Source organism: Danio rerio, chromosome 12 (assembly GCF_052040795.2).
Source record: "Danio rerio strain M-AB ecotype USA chromosome 12, GRCz13ab, whole genome shotgun sequence".
Classification (NCBI taxonomy): domain Eukaryota; kingdom Metazoa; phylum Chordata; class Actinopteri; order Cypriniformes; family Danionidae; genus Danio; species Danio rerio.
Window position 1 is genome coordinate 50,066,021 of NC_141032.1, and position 18,306 is coordinate 50,084,326.

Consider the following 18,306-nt stretch of genomic DNA (forward strand, 5'->3'; position numbering starts at 1 on the left):
TTTCATGTGGTACTTGATTGGCCTCTAACTTCATGACTCTCTGAAAGTAATTAGACACAGTGTATGCAAATGCTGTACTGTATATGTACTGTATGTACTAATGAACTCCAGGTTTAAAGAGTAGTTTACTGCAAAACACTTTGTATAGTACAGTGATGACTGTATTGCATAATTGGTGACAGAGTTCTTTGATGTTCCTTTCAAAAACCTCAAGAGTCGTCTATTAGAACATATGATCATGTGATTGGAAAAACCAAAACAAGACATGAGTGTGCTTTCTAGATGGGAATCAGCTGTCATATATATATATATATATATATATATATATATATATATATATATATATATATATATATATATATATATATATATATATATATATATATATATATATATATATGAGAGACTCATATCGTGGTTATATATATATATATATTTCTTTATTTACTTATTTATTTATATAACCGCAATATGCTATTTCTCATTGGCAACTGAAAAAAAAAAAAAAAAAAAAAAAATATATATATATATATATATATATATATATATATATATTTTTTTTTTTTTTTTTTTTTTTTTTTTTCAGTTGCCAATGAGAAATAGCATATTGCGGTTATATAAATAAATAAGTAAATAAAGAAATATATATATATATATTTATATATATATATATATACACACACACACACACACACACACACACACACACACACACACATTTATTTATTTATTTATTTATATAACCACAATATGATGTTTCTCATTGGCAATTGAATAAAATACAGGGAATATATTTGTGTTTCAATTCACAATTAGAACAGCTGTTCACTGTGACTTTATCCTATATAATTTCTGTTTAGAACATGGTGTTATCTGTTCTGACATACTGTGTTAAAGCATTTGTAAATTTGACAGTAAAATTACATTGTTTTGTTTTTGGTTGTGCTTGTGTGTAAAAGAAGTTAAAGCATTTTAAATTTGTGTTAACTGGATGCATTTTGTGTCAAAACAACAAGAAATGTGTTAATTGTATAGCCCACGAAGACGGATGTTGTGCTAACTGTGTTAAGAGTTTAGAAAACTTGTTAAATGTATTGATAAAAGTGTCATAGCCATTGTAAAAAACTGTAATAAATTGAAAGTGTGATTTGACATAAACAAATTGTCATTAAATATAAGTAAAAAGAAAAAAAGGGAAAAGGTTATGTTATCCCTCTTTTGCTCAAATTAAGTTTTAGAAACAGGAAAAATCTGATATTTGGGGAAAATTATCATATGGGGTAGTACAATAAAAACCTGACTGTTTTTTTTAGAGAGAGACCTTCACATGCAAGGCGTTCTGGGACGTTGCAGATTTGCAACATTGTCAAAGTGTGGTAATTAGACACTGACGACTGAATATGATATGAACAATAACTTTTTATATACAACTTTTCAAACAATGTAACAAATTGCTTTTCTGTGGCAGAACAACAACAAAAACAATATGGGATCCAAATCCAATATCTCAAATCCTCATTGAGTAGGTCATGTTTCCAAGTCACTTTGTCATGTGGTACTCCATGAAACAGATTTTGTCTTTTGTGTCATCTGGTGAGCAAGTGGGGAAACTGTTTGTTGCTAATGGACAACCAAGTCCTGCAGAGGTACTTCTGAGTAAAAAAAACCTCATAAAATATGTATCTGTAGTAATAAGGTAGTCGATTTTTAACTGTTGCAAATCTGCAATGCCTGCCTCGAGAGGATTATTTGGGAAATTAATCATAATACAGATTTACATATTGATAATGAAGTTATAGAAAGAGTACATGCAATTAAGTTTCTTGGTGTTGTAATGAATCATAAAATTAGTTTAAAACCCGCAAATAAACAATATGATATCAAAATTTGTCAAAACTGTAGCAATAGTGTAAAAAGCCAGATTTATCCTGGACAATAAATCAATGTATGTATTATTTAACACACTTCTGTTGCCATATACAGTTGAAGTCAGAATTATTAGCCCCCCTGAATTATTATCCCCCTGTTTATTTTGTTCCCAAATTTCTGTTTAATGGAGGGAAGATTGTTTCAGCACATTTCTAAGCATAATAGTTTTAAAAACTTATTTCTACTAACTGATTAATTTTGCCTTTGCCATGATGACAGTAAATAATATGTTACTAGACATTCTTCAAGACACTTCTATACAGCTTAAAGTGACATTTAAAGGCTTCACTATAGGTCAATAAGGTGAACTAGGCAGGTTAGGGTAATTAGGCAAGTCATTTAATAACGATGGTTTGTTTTGTAGATTATCGAAAAAGAAATGAGCTTAAAGGGGATAATAATATAGACCTAAAAATGGTGTTTAAAAAATGTAAAACTGCTTTTATTCTAGCCGAAATAAAACAAATAAGACTTTCTCCAGAAGAAAAAATATTATTAGACATACTGTGAACATTTCCTTGCTCTGTTAAACATCATTTGGGAAATATTTAAAAAAGAAAAAAAATCAAAAGGGGGTGAATAATTCTGACTTACACTGTATATATGAGTTATTGTGTTGAAGTTTGGGGGAATACATATAAATCTAATTTACGATCCGTATGTACAATGCAGAAAAAAGTAATCACACTGATAGAACATGTGGGGTATTTGTAGCATACAAATCCTTTACTTTTTAAGTTAAAGATACACTGTAAAAAGTAAAGGTGCTTCTAATACCCTGTTGAGTACTCAATGAACTTCAAAATGTATTTGCTTCAAAGCTCTTTCTCTTATTAAGGGGTTCCTGTAGAAACCACTGACCATCTTTACAGTGTTTGCAGGGCACTTTTGCTGCAATCGGGATCCTTCAAGCACCTTTTTTTTTTAATACTGAGGTTGTGAGTCACTGTTTCCTTACACTAAGACCTCTGCGCACTTTGAATGTTATAAGAGGAAATCAAATTCCAAAAAGAAAGTGATTAAAATCTGTAAACTTATAAAATGGTTCTTGGTGGATCTCTATTTTAAAAGCCAGCACTTAAAGGATCCTACATATTTTTGTGACAATCAAATAGAACAACAGGAGACCAGAAAATGATGAGATACACGTTTATTTAAATATTTTTGCTTCTAATGATATGATATTTTGTGTTTATTGTGGCACATACTAATGAATATCATTGATTAGAGTCTAAATGTTAAAAACATATTGAACTTACTTGGAGTCAGAAACTAACAGAAAAATATGAAAATGTTTAGTAATTTTGGAGCCACAACAGAGAACAAAGAAAATATGCACAAGCACGTACAATTATGAGGATAATTATTATGGGGGACTGATAAAATTTTCTGTTGACCTCATTAGACACTTGAGTTTTGACATTTAAAACATTAATAATAACACACGCAGCAGCAATAATCATAATAATAATTATTATTAATAATTATTAACAAGGTGGTTCATTCCGCTGTGGCGACCCCGGATTAATAAAGGGACTAAGCCGACAAGAAAATGAATGAATGAATTATTATCAAATAATTATTATTATTAATTATTATTATTAGTAGTAGTAGTAGTTGTAGTATAGTAGTAGTAGTGGTGGTGGTGGTGGTGGTAGGCTATTATAAAATAGACCTAATAACAGACATCCAAAACACACTCATAAAAATAGTTAATATGTTACTGAACTTAAATAGCCTATAAGCTATAGGCACTGGTTTATTAATAATAAACTAATATTCATTCAGTCTGTTTTGACCAACCAACAATGATTTTAATGAATGCAGCATTTTGTGCATTCTTAATTTTCTGAATTAAATGTTTTGTCATCTGTTTCACCACATACTGCATGAAATGTATAATGGATAAATGAAATATAATTAATTGTGTTACTAATGTGGTTAACACGACGCGCACTGGGATCTTTTAATCATCGTGCACGCGCATACCGCAGGAGCGATTTCATTTGATTTAGTGACAATAAATGATATGTGGTGTCATTGTTTTGATACTAATATTGTTTAACTTTGCTCTTTTGAACATTCATTTTATTTTCTAATTAACATGTTTGTTATTAAAATGCTTACGTTTTTTATGTTTCACTCGGGTTTAAAAAATATTTATAATGAGATTTATAGGGATTTGAATTAATATTGAGTCAAGTTATTAAATTCTTTGAGTAATAACATGTTTTTTTTAGATATAGTAATAAAAGTACCCTAATTTAATATATATTTTAACGACATAATTAGTAAGTAAATACCTTTTCCAAGTATTTTTTCATGTACAAAACACTGGTAGGGAGTGTATTTTGGTGTAATGCACGTGATGTCCTGCAGGTGTCAGTAGCGCAGCGGAATCCTACGCTCAGGCGACACACACACACGCACAGACACAGGTGTCGCATTAACCTGCTGGCGGGAAAGACGAACACACAAACACACTCTCGGACATGAAGGACGAATAAACGATCATCAGCGTTTCATGAGTAAGTAAAAACGACAAACACACGATCAACAGCTGCTCTGAGGAGGTTTAAATTGGAAATTCAGAATTTGTTCAGGTTTGAGCTCAACGGTTACCTACTCAGATTTACGTTAACGACACAGATTAGACTAATTTACGTTTATATTTGTATATAATACATAGAAAATAATATAAATAAGTGATAACATGTTGTATAGAGTAGTATGAAGTAAAATATAAACATTACAGTCTTTCTGCGGGCAGGTTTTGCTGTTCGAGTTCAGTCAGTTTTGATTACACGGCGGATGTTTTCGTAGATGTTTTTGTGATATTTTGTTAATTTTAATAACATTTAACTACTTTAATGCTATTTATTTATAATACTTACAATGTATATGTTATATTCAGTATAATTCACAGACAGTTTGTCTCTAATCAGAGTTTGTTTTCCTTTAGATTTGAATTCAGGGGGATATAAGTTACTAGAACGCTTAACGTGTCTTAATGTACCTAAACATCAACCAGTGAAACTCGAATTTGAGTCCAACTTTTAATTTTACCCCAACTACTTTAAAAAGAACGAGTCTCAATGTCATAAGTAAAATGAAAAACACCACGTTTTCTCCCCCATTGAGGTCCATTATAAGGAAAAAGCTTAATGTGGCTTAAACACAAACGAAGAAAACCAAATTTCTATCAAATTTTACTTGTAATTAGCACTAACTACACGCTCAGTACAAATAATGTACCCTTGATGAACAGTTTAGTACCTTTGTAAAAGTCGTACCTTACATGGTACAGAAAATACCTCATATAATACTGTTCTCTACTTTTTATGATACAATTAATTAAGGTACATAAGTGTTGGACAACTCCTTTATTATAATATCTATTAACACAAATATGACGGGAAAGGCAAAGTGATTATATGAATAATTTCCATATTAAAACATGAATCATAATTAAAAAGCAAAAGTTTAAAGAAACTCATAAGTTTTGAAATGCAAAACAACTGGTAAAACAAATCTATAGGCATTGTAAACTAAACATTGAAGGCATTTTAATGAACGTTTGGTAAGCATTTTCTGATAAATACATTTTCATGATTTATATCTGCACCTTTTGGCGTTTGTTTTCCACTACACACGTGAGCTGGCAAAAGTCCTGCATATGCAAAGTGTTCATGCAGATAGTTTAGTATTGTAAAACGAATCAGACATTTGTGCATCTCTTTACTATACTTTTGCATACTTTTGCATAATTCTATTTCTATTTTAAAATTAAGTAAATTAAATTTACTTTTTCAATGAATACCCTTTTTATTGTGTGAAAATTAGAGAAAAAATGCTTTACTGTAGATAGGACTGTTTCTGTAACATTTTTGTGATAAATGTTGTTAAATGTTTAGCAAAAAATAGAACTTTTGATTTGTTAAAGTGTTTTTATTCTTTATTGTAAATGAAAAGGGTGCATTTACACAAAAATAGACTTTTTTTAAGCATTGTTTAAAAATGTATTTGATGTTTTATATTTACTGAAAATAAATGGACACATTTTGAATACACAATAGCAAAATGCCTTTGCATAATTGTAAGAACTTTTGCTAAGTTTGTCCCATTCTGCCTCATTATTAAAAATTTAATGATCTTTGAAATGTACAGGTGTGTAAACTGCCTTATTTACAGGGGGGAAAGCAGGTATTATACAGTGGAAGTCAGAATTATCTGCCCCCTTTTAATTTAAAATTTTTTTTTATATTTCCCAAATGATGTTTAACAGAGCAAGGAAATTTTCACAGTATGTCTGATAATATTTTTTCTTCTAAAGAAAGTCTTATTTGTTTTTTTTCCCGGCTAGAATAAAAGCAGTTTTTAATAGTGTATTAACTATTTTAAGGTCAAAATGATTAGCCCCTTTAAGCAAATTTTTGTTCCGACTGTCTACAGAACAAACCATCCTTATACAATAACTTGTCTAATTACCCTAACCTGCCTAGTAATGTAACCTAATTAACTTAGTTAAGCCTCATGAAGAATATAGTCAAATATTATTTACTGTCATCATGGCAAAGCTAAAATTAATCAGTTATTAGAGATGAGTTATTAAAACTATTGTTGAGAAATGTGCTGAAAAAAATCTTCTCTCCAATAAACAGAAATTGGCAAAAAAAAAAAAAACAAGGGGTCTAATAATTCAGGGGGGTGGGGGGCCTAATAATTCTGACTTCAACAGTGTGTGTGTGTGTGTGTGTGTGTGTGTGTGTGTGTGTGTGTGTGTGTGTGTGTGTGTGTATAAAATTAACATATATATACATGCAAAAAGTTTATATATATATATATATATATATATATATATAATTAGCATATATATATTCTTGCAAAAAGTTTATATATATATATATATAAATAAAATTAACATATATATACATGCAAAAAGTTTATATATATATATATATATATATATATATATATATATATATATATATATATAAATAAATATAAACTTTTTGCATGTGTATATATATATATATATATATATATATATATATATATATATATATATATATATATATATATATAAACTTTATGTATGTATATATGTTAATTTTATATATATATATATATATATATATATATATATATATATATATATATATATATATATATATATAAACATTTTGGACCTATGGCCCACTGATACTCATTTATAAATGATCAACATTGCAATTACGACCAAAAATAATTTTTTTTTCCTCATAATCGAGCAGCCATATTCGTAATCATTAACTGTAAAGCTTTAATGCGTTGTTGTGTTTGTGCTCTCCTGCAGCTTGTGTGTGTGAGAGTGTGCAGGAAGATGCAGCCGGTGCAGATGCTGGAGGCTCCAGGCTTCAGGCAGAAGCTGCTGGAGGCTCTGAGTCTGGGCAGACGACAGAAGTACTGCCTCCCCCACATGCAGAGGGAGGATCCGCAGCCGCACACACACACACTCGCGCATGTCCCTGGGGCTCGACGCCCCTCCCTGCCACACTCCTTCTGCAGAGAGGAAGAGAGCGAGAGCGAGCTGCTGTACCTCTCCTTCGTCACCGCCTGCTCCAGTGCGCCGCTCTCCTCCTCGTCTTTATCATCAGCATCATCATCGTCATCTTCATCAGACAGCGAGAGCTCGTCCTGGAGTCCCCGGCGCAGACACACACACAGCAGCCATGGCTTGAAACCGCCGCCGCTTATCATGGGCAATCAGGACGCAAAGCTCAAGCGGGACGCAGGAGCGGCGGCCGATGATAATGGAGCTTATGAGGGCGCGAAAAAGGGGAAGAAATCACACGGGAAGGGGGAGGGAGGGAAGAAGAAAAACAAATCGGACAGATCCTCCGTTTTCCCTCACATACGGAAGCGTAAGAACCAGAATAAGCTGAAGGGAATATTAAGCGGCTCCAAAGAAGATGCTCTGGACTCGCAGCATGACGAGCTGGACAGCGCTCCGTCTCTGTGCAACAAAACACCGGATCTCTCCGGAGATGAGCTGGATGTGGAGAGCGAGAGGCCTCGGCTGGTGGCTGACAGCAGACAGGCTACACTGGATGCTAATGAAGACGAGGAGAAAATCAGGAGCTCCGGATCCGATACGGATATGTACAGCTTCCACTCTGCTGCGGAGCAGGAGGATCTACTGGCGGACATTCAGCAAGCCATTCGGATGAAGCAGGGCGTGATGCTCGCCTCTCCCGTCGAGCTGCCTTGGGAGAGGAATGGTAAACAAACCACCGGCAGTGATGCTAAAAACACCCCGACGCCTGACTCTGAGCCGTTCACAGTGCTGGAGGCCATTCCTAAAGCTGAGAACGGCTGCGTTAGTGCACTAGAGGACAAGGAGACGACTATAAGCAGAAATGAGGCCCTTTGTGCTCCAGTCGCTGTTGAGACCATCACAAAAGACCCCCCTCCTCCTCCTCCTCCTCCTCCTGCTCCTCCAGCCGTTACCATGACACCCAGCACCAGCAACCTCACAGCATCCTTTGAAAGTGCGGTGGAGGCCGTAGAGGAGCAGCAGCCGGAGGATTCGACTCCGGACGCTCCTCCTAGCGCCGACACCATCTCCGAAGAGGATCATTTAGGGTCTGCGGGCTCCCTGGAGTGTGTTAGCGCGATCGAAGTGCCCGAAGAGATCCAGAGGCGTAAAAGCAGCGTGTCGTTCTCGCAGTGGTCACAGCAGGAGAGTCCTTTAGCTACACGGCTGCTGAAGTCCTCGGTGAAGCCGTATCCGCCTATAAGCACGTCCTACATCAAAACCACCACGCGGCAGCTCAGCTCGCCCTCCTGCTCGCCCGGGCCGTCCCCGTCCCACAGCCCACTCTTCACACGTCGTGAGCATGCGGTCACTCTCGCCCGTGCCGAAAGGCGGAGGGTCAAGCGGCAGCGCTCCTACAGCATCACCGGCCCCATCAGCCGCTCAGCAGACTGGACCGAGGAGATCCGAACGCTTCCTCCAAAGACAACAGGCTCTGCGGATTATCTGGAATATGGTGGCTCGGAGGGAACACTGCGGAGCGACCGGACACTCAGCGCTTCTCAGAGGGCGTCTGCAACTCGGGCATCAACATGCAGCTTCCAGGAGGTGTTCACAGGTCAGTTTTATAATAATATTTGCACTATGCTGCTCTGATCAAGTCATATTAATGTTCATAAACGATGCCATTGCAACTTTTAAGACATTTAAAGATTGATGTAAACACGCACAGTTAATTCATAAATGAGCTTGCAATTCTTTGCATCACTGACAAAATGTTTAAGCTAAATGACACTCTCTTTGAAGCATGCCAGCACAATATATCGTCTCAGCATTGATATCGCAATGTGCACATCCACAATTGTCACATTGCAGGATCTGCAGTGTTGAGTTCTTCTGATTATAGTTGACCAGGAGAAACAGTTCTGGACAGGGCCAGAGTGGGACTCCTTATTAGTCCTGGAGTTTCAAACCTTAGACTGGCCCATTTCAGTTCACGACTGACTTTATTAAATTAACATCATTTCCAATTCAGTACTTCACGGTGAAGATTTATTTAAACAGTTAACACAATATAATGTTTTACAGTATCAGAATCTATTTTCTGTAAGAGTTAGTGCTCATAAATACCTAAACCTTCAAATGAAAAAATATCAACTATGAATAAAGCTACAACAGGGCTCGAAATTGCGACCATTTTGGTCGCATATGCGCCCAAAATTTAAGCTATGCGACCTCATAATATATATTGGGAGCATTCGTGCGACTGCATATAATGGTTGTAGTGCTACCTGTTTTTTTTTTTTTTTCTAAAAACGTGGTAAAATTGGTCTTCCCTGCCGCTATATTGGTTCATATTAGCTGTCAATCACTCAAGACTTTCCGCTGTCAGATGACAGGGAGGGAGCTTTTGTGACCGCGGGAATGCAAACGGCTGAAGAGTGAAAAGTACACTGAATGCACTGCGTGTTTAGCCAACACAATCTTACGAAAATTCTTAACTTTTTCTCACGTTTCCTCGTGAGATCAGGCTGCAACAGCGCAAATGTCTGCTAAAACACCATCGCCAAAGAAGCTCGCCTTTACTCAGTTTAAACTGATGCGGGTTATAACAAAGAACAGTATTGCGCCGGTGGTCATCAGGAGAATCCTGCTCTGCCCCCTTCATATTGGTCCGGCTGACTTGCATGCTTTTCCACAAACACAGAAAAATGTAATTGAGGTGTATATTATTTTTCTATTTAATTACTGATGACGGCTTTGCAGCTTTCAGCATTGAATTGAATGATTTATTATAATATTTAGTTTGTTTTGTTGCATAACTATTATTTATTAAATTGACATGCATATAAAAACAATAGTACAAAATAAATATTTCTTACTGCAATGCTTCATTTGTGTTTGATGCAAACCATCAGTTTATATTTTATAAAGTAACAGCAGGACTTTATATAGCAGATAACTTACATTAAAGCAACTTTCAATGCAGCGTGATGATGAGAAATATAATTCATTATTAGTATTACTGTCATCATCATCATCATTATTATTTTATAATTATTCAACATTCATTTTGGAATTATTGCACAAATAATAAGTCATCACACAGCACTAGTTAGATAGTTGTTTATGGGTTTTGTTAGTCCCAATTGATGTTGTTTTCAAATACAATAAATCCCTTAATATACAACTTGTCAAATACATCATTCATTTTTGGTTGGTGATCCTAAATTTTTTCTGGTGCTCCTAAATATTTCAGATTGGGAGCACCGGTGCAACCAAGTAAGAAAGTTAATTTCGAGCCCTGTACAAGTATAAAATAAAGATTAAAATTAAATGTGTTGAATTTTCTAATGACACCATCATGGCTTTTTTAAGGAAACAGCTGCTTTGAAACTTCAAATATTTGTCATCAATATGAGAACATTAAAGGGTAAATCTCCTTCTTTAAAACATCACCGTGTCTTTTACTGCAATGTCTGAATGTATGCTGTAGGAGCCTGTGTGTTTGGATTTAATAACTCCTGTTATATAATGCATTTCAGCTTTGAATATTTTTATAGTTTTATTATATATTTTTTTATTTTACAGCTTTTAATATTTATAGTGTTCATATGTGTTGTTCAGATGGATATTCTGTGCATTTGGCATTGAGGATATGTATGTTAAAAATTGTGTGCGGGCTCGTTAAGAACTGCGCCTGTCAAATCTGACGGTAGTACGCTCTTTAAAACAGACAGCGAGTCGCACAGTTTTCTTTACCGCATTTGTGATGGTTGAAATTTGAGGTTATATTTTGTTTATTTTAATTGATGTATCTCTGAGTGGAATTAAGTAACAGACTTAGACATAGATTTCTTTATTGGACATCATTAACCTGCAGGCTGCATTCTGCTCCTGGGGCTGCGAGAAAATAAATAAGAAGAGTGGAGTTGCGGTAAAATAATTAATAAAAAGATTGAGGCTATGGTCGAATAAATGAATTTATAAATAAATGAATGAATAAGTGGGACTGCTCAGAGTGTAGGCAGCTAGGGACACTGATTAGCCAATCCAGGCTTGGTTCTGGATTGGGCATAGGCCAGTATAAAAATCTGACGGTATGATATCCTTGGATAAAAATATCAGTTTCACCAGCCTAATCTCGTTAGAAAACGTAAGTATTTTACGTTTTGTCAGTTTAGTGGCTAATTCGTACGAATTTGTACAAGTTCAGTCGTATGAAATTGTACGATTTTAAAAAAGAGGCGTGACACCTAACCCCACCCCTAAACCCAATCGTCATTGGGGGATGAGCAAATCATACTAAATTGTACGAGTTAGATTGTACGAATTCATACGAATTAGCCACTAAATCAAAAAGTTACGAATTGTGTTGGTTTCACGGTATCATAGTATTGTGATGACTGCTCTAAAATATGCTCTTTTTAAATGCATAAGTAAAGAACAAAAATGTTTTTCTCATTTAAACACAATATATTTTATTTTGTGAAAGATTTTAACTATTTTGGAGCAGTAAACATGTCAGGCTAAACAATTCAAACGAATCACTGACTTCTGTCTTCATTTCAAAAACACTGGTTTCTTTGGAATTTAAAACGGCATCTTTGGAGATCTTTTTTTGCTGGAGATACTGTTTTCCGAAAAAAAAAAGAAAAAAAAAAGTTAAATTACTCATACCTTAGGGACGGTATAGCTGAAAATTTGGGCGGTTTTAAAACCTTTTCCAAACCACGGTATACCTTGAAAACGGTTATCGTCCCATGCCTATCCTAGACACATGATAATTATGTAGTCAATCAAAATGGAGTAAAAGTTTTTAATTTGCACATGTTTTTAAGCCCTGACAGCGTTCAAAGTATTCAGGCACAAGAAATTTTGCCATTTGGAACTTTAATAAGTTCAAGTTCAAGTTGGCTTTTTTTTGTCATTTAAACAATATACAGTGCAGTATATACAGTAAAACAAAACAATGTTCCTTCAGGACCAAGGTGCAACATCAAACAACATATATTAACAACATGACACAGGACTGTGCACTGCTATAAAAAACTGTGTGAACATTTAAAAATATCCTGAAACTGTTCAACATCATTTGGGAAATAATTGAAAAAGAAAAAATAGTGCACGAGAGGGCTCATATATTTGCCTTCGGCTGTGTCAAATGTACAGTATGTATTGTTAAATGGCAGGCAGCATCTTCAGTTCAGTATGCAGTGCATTAGTATTCCATTCGGAGTCTCTGTCCTGTAGAGAGGCATTATGGGAAGGCTGGAAATGCTGTGGTCATGTGTCTGAGCAGTGAAAGGAAGCCTGCTGGGCTTGATCATGTCACACACTGACACCATTAACAGCACACAGTAATGTACAGTGATGGAGCTGTAGTTTCCACAGAGCCGCGAGTGAAAGCCAGTCTGTTGTTTTGGCCGTCCAGTGAATATATTGTGTCTCTTTCAGTCTGTGTGGAGTTGCCAGAGCTCTTTGTGTTGGTGAGCAATGATGAACAGCTCTGGGTCTGAATGAATCTGTCGCTCTGACTCCCGTTTGGACCCCCGCTGAACTTTCATTCACTGCTGAAGTACAATTACATAACGTTTTTAAACTCATTCAGAGTGTGTGAGATTCAGAGGTGTTTGAAAAATGGTGTTGTAGATGCATGCAAACAACCAACTAATGCATTAGTGATTGATTGGCTCATTTGCAATGGAGATTCTTCATAGGGGGAATTAGATGTGTAACACAATACTTTAAAATTCAGTGAATATTTGTTTTACTTTATTAATATTAACTATGAGTGTCTTTTAAGACTATTCAGATAGTTGTATTGGCAGTGATTCTTCATCACAGCACCAAATACTTGGACTTTTCAAACATTTCCACATTAATCTGGTCTATAATATTGATTAGCAGAAGATATTGATTGAAATTAAAAATGCTCTATTTATGTCTATTGTTTGTTAACACTACAATATGGCTCCTTTTTTGTTAATTTTAATTTAAATAAATGCATAATCATCCATTTGTTAACATTAGTTAATTTAAAGTAAATGCATAAATGTTCACAATATGTTTATCCAACACAATTTCACGGCAATTCGTAACTTTTTCGTTTAGTGGCTAATTCGTTCTAATTCGTACATTTTAGTACAATTTGCATATCCCCCAATGACGGTTGGGTTTAGGGGGGGGGGGGGGTTAGGTGCCACGCCTCCTTTTTAAAATCTTAAATTTTATTATATCTGAACTCGTACGAATTTGTACGAATTAGCCACTAAACTGCCAAAACGTAAAATACTTACGTTTTCTCACGAGATCAGGCTGGTTTATCACAAATCTACTGTTGCTGACTTGTTCTCAGTTTGATCTAGCCGTTCATACATTCGACTCAACAAAATAAGTAAAAATAAAGTATTCATAATTTGTGCTGATATCGGATTTATATCGGTATCGGACTGATGGCTGCAATATCGTTATCGTATCGGAAGTTAAAATGTTGTATCGGGACATCCCTAATTTAAATGAAGCCTCATCATCACTAAAGTCAACATTTCCTCTTTCTTTCAGACATATGACCAGCCCAAACTAATGTCATTTGCCTTAATGTTTGACAAACACTTGTAGCCTGTACTGTCCCACTGACACATTGATTTAATAAGTGTCACAACGTGAAAATAAAGTGACATCTCAAAATGACAGAAAAACACAAACCGTGGTAAATACGACACACTTCATGAAACATAAACGGCTCACGATTAGAATCAACATGCAAATCAGCCGGCGGAGTATCAGTAACAGACTTTTATTGGTCATTTTTGTAAATTGCATGACTTGCATACCTGTTAAGTTTCATGCCAGTGATCTGGTTTGCTCTATGATGCAGTGAAGTTGTGCGTGTGTGTATTGAAGAGCCGCTGAGCTAACAGCTGACAAGCTGGGAAACACACACTGTATTTCGGACGGCAGACACGTGAACTTTGATAACGTTTTTCTCTCGCGCTTGAACCACATCTGACAGACTATAATGGCTTTAACATACACCTTTCAACGTTTCGTGTGACAAAAACACTCGTTCGTCACATTCGGCAACTTAAATCACCTCTTAAACACCACTTAAGTTGCACAAACTACACACTCTACTTTAATTCCCTGTGATCATCACATCACTAGCATTCAGCACTAGTATTAGTCTTGTGGTTGTGTTTGTCAAGCTGTGTGTGACTGTGACGTTCTTACTGAAGTCACTCAGCTTTATTTCTGCAGCACTGTATACGCTGGTTTCAATACATTAAATGATGCAGTCTAAAACAAACAGGAGACTAATTCAGCCTCTGCTGTGAAACATCTCTAATATATAATCAAGTCATCATTCAGATCTGCTCAGTCTTCAAGAGTGACGTCATTTATGATCTCCCTTCTTCCTCTGAGCAGAATATCAGTATCCGTTCTCTTCTCCTGCTCCTCCATCTCTCTCTCTCACACACACACACACACGCACACTCACACACACACGCTCGCATTTAAATTAGCATATTCTCTCACATTCATGCTTGCTCGTTCAGACACTCACACTTATTATTGGGCTCTCTTTCTCACACACACACACACACACACACACACACACACACACACACACACACACACACACACACTTCTCTCTCTCCCTCTCTCTCACAAGCGCACAGACACACACTCACTGTCTCATACAGTAAATGTACACTCCCTTTCTCACACACACACACACACACACACACACACGCTGTCTCTCACATACACAAACACACCTCTCTCTCTCTCTCTCCTCTCACAAGTGCGCAATCACACACAATCATTCACACACATACACAATCAGTCTCTCACAAACACACATCCACACTCCCCTTCACACACACGTATTCATGCTAACTCTCGCTGTTTCAAACACAGTCTCATGCATTCACATTTGATCACTCATTCTCACACACACGCATTCACTGTCTCTCTCTCTCTCTTTCTCACACACACACACACACACACACACACACACACACACACACACACAGGAGCAGATGGCGTTTGCTGATCAGACCCTGAGGACTCTTGTCCATTAGTGACGTCTCTCCCTCTCTCTCTGACAGTATTGAACACCGAGTTGCTGCTTTGACAGATCAATTGCAGCGTTGGAGACCGTCATGTGACTCATTAGAGCTGCCGATCACTTCTTTCATATCTGACGTTATACATAAACATGACTGATTCATTAAAAACAAGCAGCTTGATTTATACTGTCACATTGTTTTTTAAAGCACATGCACACAATGTTCAAATTAGAAACTGTATTACGTATTCAGCAGCAGTCAGTAGTATCTGAATGCAGCCTTGATGATGCAAGCTGAGACTGCATCTCTCAGTGATGCAATGTCAGACTCAATGGAGCGAGTGACGTCACTGTAAGAGTTAGGGTTAGGTGAGCGCATTAAAAAGCATTAGATGCAGTTCAGATTGCACTGCACCCGGGGCCTCATGTACGAAGACTTGCATTGAATTCATACTAAACATTGCTACGTACAAAGCTGTAAATGTGCGTACGCAGTAAAAAATTCTGATGTATTAAACACTGCTTACGCTGAATCCCACGCATATTCTTTTTGTACATCCGAATTAACGTGAAACTGAGCGCACATGCATGAGTGCAAAACCCCTCCCTGCCTCCTCCCCTGTATGAATATGCTAATGACTCTACTTTGGCAAAACCCAATGAAAAAGCAATGGCAAAAGCAAGCAAGAAGAGAAACTTTGAACAGAAGGTGAATTGGAGGTGCTCTTTTTGAAGGTAGAACGGAGAAATTTGCAAGTTTGTCCTCTGGAATTAATAACAAATGAAGAAAATCAAGTGGGAGAGTTTAGCTGACGCAGTTAACGCAGTGGGGTCTGAACATCGCACTGTGAGTGAATTTAAAGAGCCCAGATTATGGGTTTTTGAAAATTCCCCTCCATGTAGTGTGTAACACAGCTCTAAGTGAAGTGAAGTATCCAGCTAAGGCTTAAATCTGTTAGTGTACAGTGTTTAAAACTGTTGATTCATCTATAAAAGAGTCGACTCATAGTGCTTCAAACGAGTCGCCTTGATACCAATTCATTAGGTGTTTCGCCATGACGTACGAACGAAACCAAGTTATTCATGTGCACGCGCAAACCCGGGAGATTTCAAACCTGAGGCCCCGCCCTCTGACGCAGAAACCCAGACACACACACAGACACCCACAACACACACACACACACACACACACACACACACACACACACACACACACACACACACACACACACACACAAACATGCCGGTCGATTGAAGTCACACTGCAGATGGATATATTGAGTCTCTACCCAAAGATGAAACCTCAGCATTATAACCAAGCAGTTGGAAACTACTGGAAACTTCTGGAAACTACATGCTACAAAGAATACATCATCTGAGTTTGTTAAAGGAAGGATCAGTAAAGAGTAACTTACTGATGGACGTCAGGATGAGTTTCTTCCTCCATTTCTCAAGTGTAAGTACGTGCGGTTAAAGTTGTTGCCTCGTTGACTCTAGCTTGCAAATGTATTTACTGTATCAGGTTAACTGGCTATATTCTCTTATCGCGTGCTGCTTTGTTTACGGAGCTCCGTGGACGAGGGTAGTGTGTGTGTGTGTGCGCTGTCGTCTGGAGGTATGTGTGTGTGTTTGTGTGTGTGTGTGCGCGCGTTGTCACTAGATGTCTGTGTTTGTTATTGTGTTTGTGTGCGCGGACGATGGCAATGTGTGTGTGTTTGTGTCTGTGAATAGAGCAGAGTGAGACAAGCTTGGATATCTCCTCGACAGTTTTTGGAGTTTTTGCTCAATAAAATAGTCAGTCGTCTGAATTTTCAAGTCCATCGACTGTATATACATTGACCCACTGGCAGCTAAAATCCACGCCTTACACTATCGAGCGTGTATGAACTGTGATTACTTTTATATTGCTGATTAGCTGTTGTGCATTTTACTCTCTGACTTAAGGCAGTCGACCAATCGCAACTGACTGTCATCGGTCCAATCAGCGCAGATTAGATTCGCGCTAAGGAGGGGTTTGGGAACAAATGAATCACTGGATGATTCATACGGGAGTCGCTGGATTAATTAGGTAAAAATAAATGCAGATTATAAGACCATGAAAGTGTTTTTTGACCTTGCATGCATATTAGACTGTTGTTGGAGACCCTTACAACCAAGATATGACCCTATTTCATGTATAATATGGGCTCTTTAAAAAAAATAGTCCGATGTAAAAGTGTACAATTTTGTAGTGTCTTTAGCAGTGTGAGTGGCGTAGCTCGTAAAGTGCATGGCAACATGTTTAAACATGTTCGATTATGAACTTGGTTCGTATCCAGCGTCTGATGAACTTATTCTTCTTTTTCCCCCTGCTACATATCAGATTTTGCCTACTTTTCATCAAGAGGAAGACAAGTAGGAGTCATTAATAAGTGTGTGTATTATGTTAAGCGCATTTGAGCATCACATATTATTTGCACATTTATTGAATGGAAATGTTTCTGATTCACGTATGCAAATTCATCTTCAGATGGCGCCTTTATTGCAATGTGCGTGCAGTCGATCGCTCCGATTAGATTGGGCAAACCGGCGATCGCTGCAAATTGCGCTTTAATGTTTGGCTGGTCAACTGCATGGTATGGAAACCTTATATACCTGCTAGACATGCGGATAATCCCATCCTATACAGCTGCCATTGCACAGCTCAGATACATTGTAGTGTGCACTTGAACATAATTGCCTCTAGGAGTCGCCAATGGAAATAAAACAAACACACACCAGAAACACACATCTGGCGTATGCAAAGTTT

The 18,306-nt window shown here is 36.7% G+C and overlaps 1 protein-coding gene across 4 annotated transcripts in view; it reads left to right on the forward strand.

The window, feature by feature from the left end:
• The first annotated feature begins 4,403 nt into the window (after nt 1-4,403).
• fmn2b (formin 2b) overlaps nt 4,404-18,306 on the forward strand; it is a 98,772-nt gene continuing 84,869 nt past the window's right edge. For 2 of the 4 annotated variants that reach the window (XM_087277011.1, XM_087277013.1), the window contains exons 1-2: nt 4,404-4,532; nt 7,265-9,062. In XM_087277011.1, coding sequence (XP_087133137.1) covers nt 7,292-9,062 — 1,771 coding nt within the window. In that variant the 5' untranslated portion in view covers nt 4,404-4,532; nt 7,265-7,291. The remainder of the gene's footprint in view (nt 4,533-7,264; nt 9,063-18,306) is intronic. The other 2 variants (XM_087277010.1, XM_087277012.1) reach the window with 1 other exon arrangement.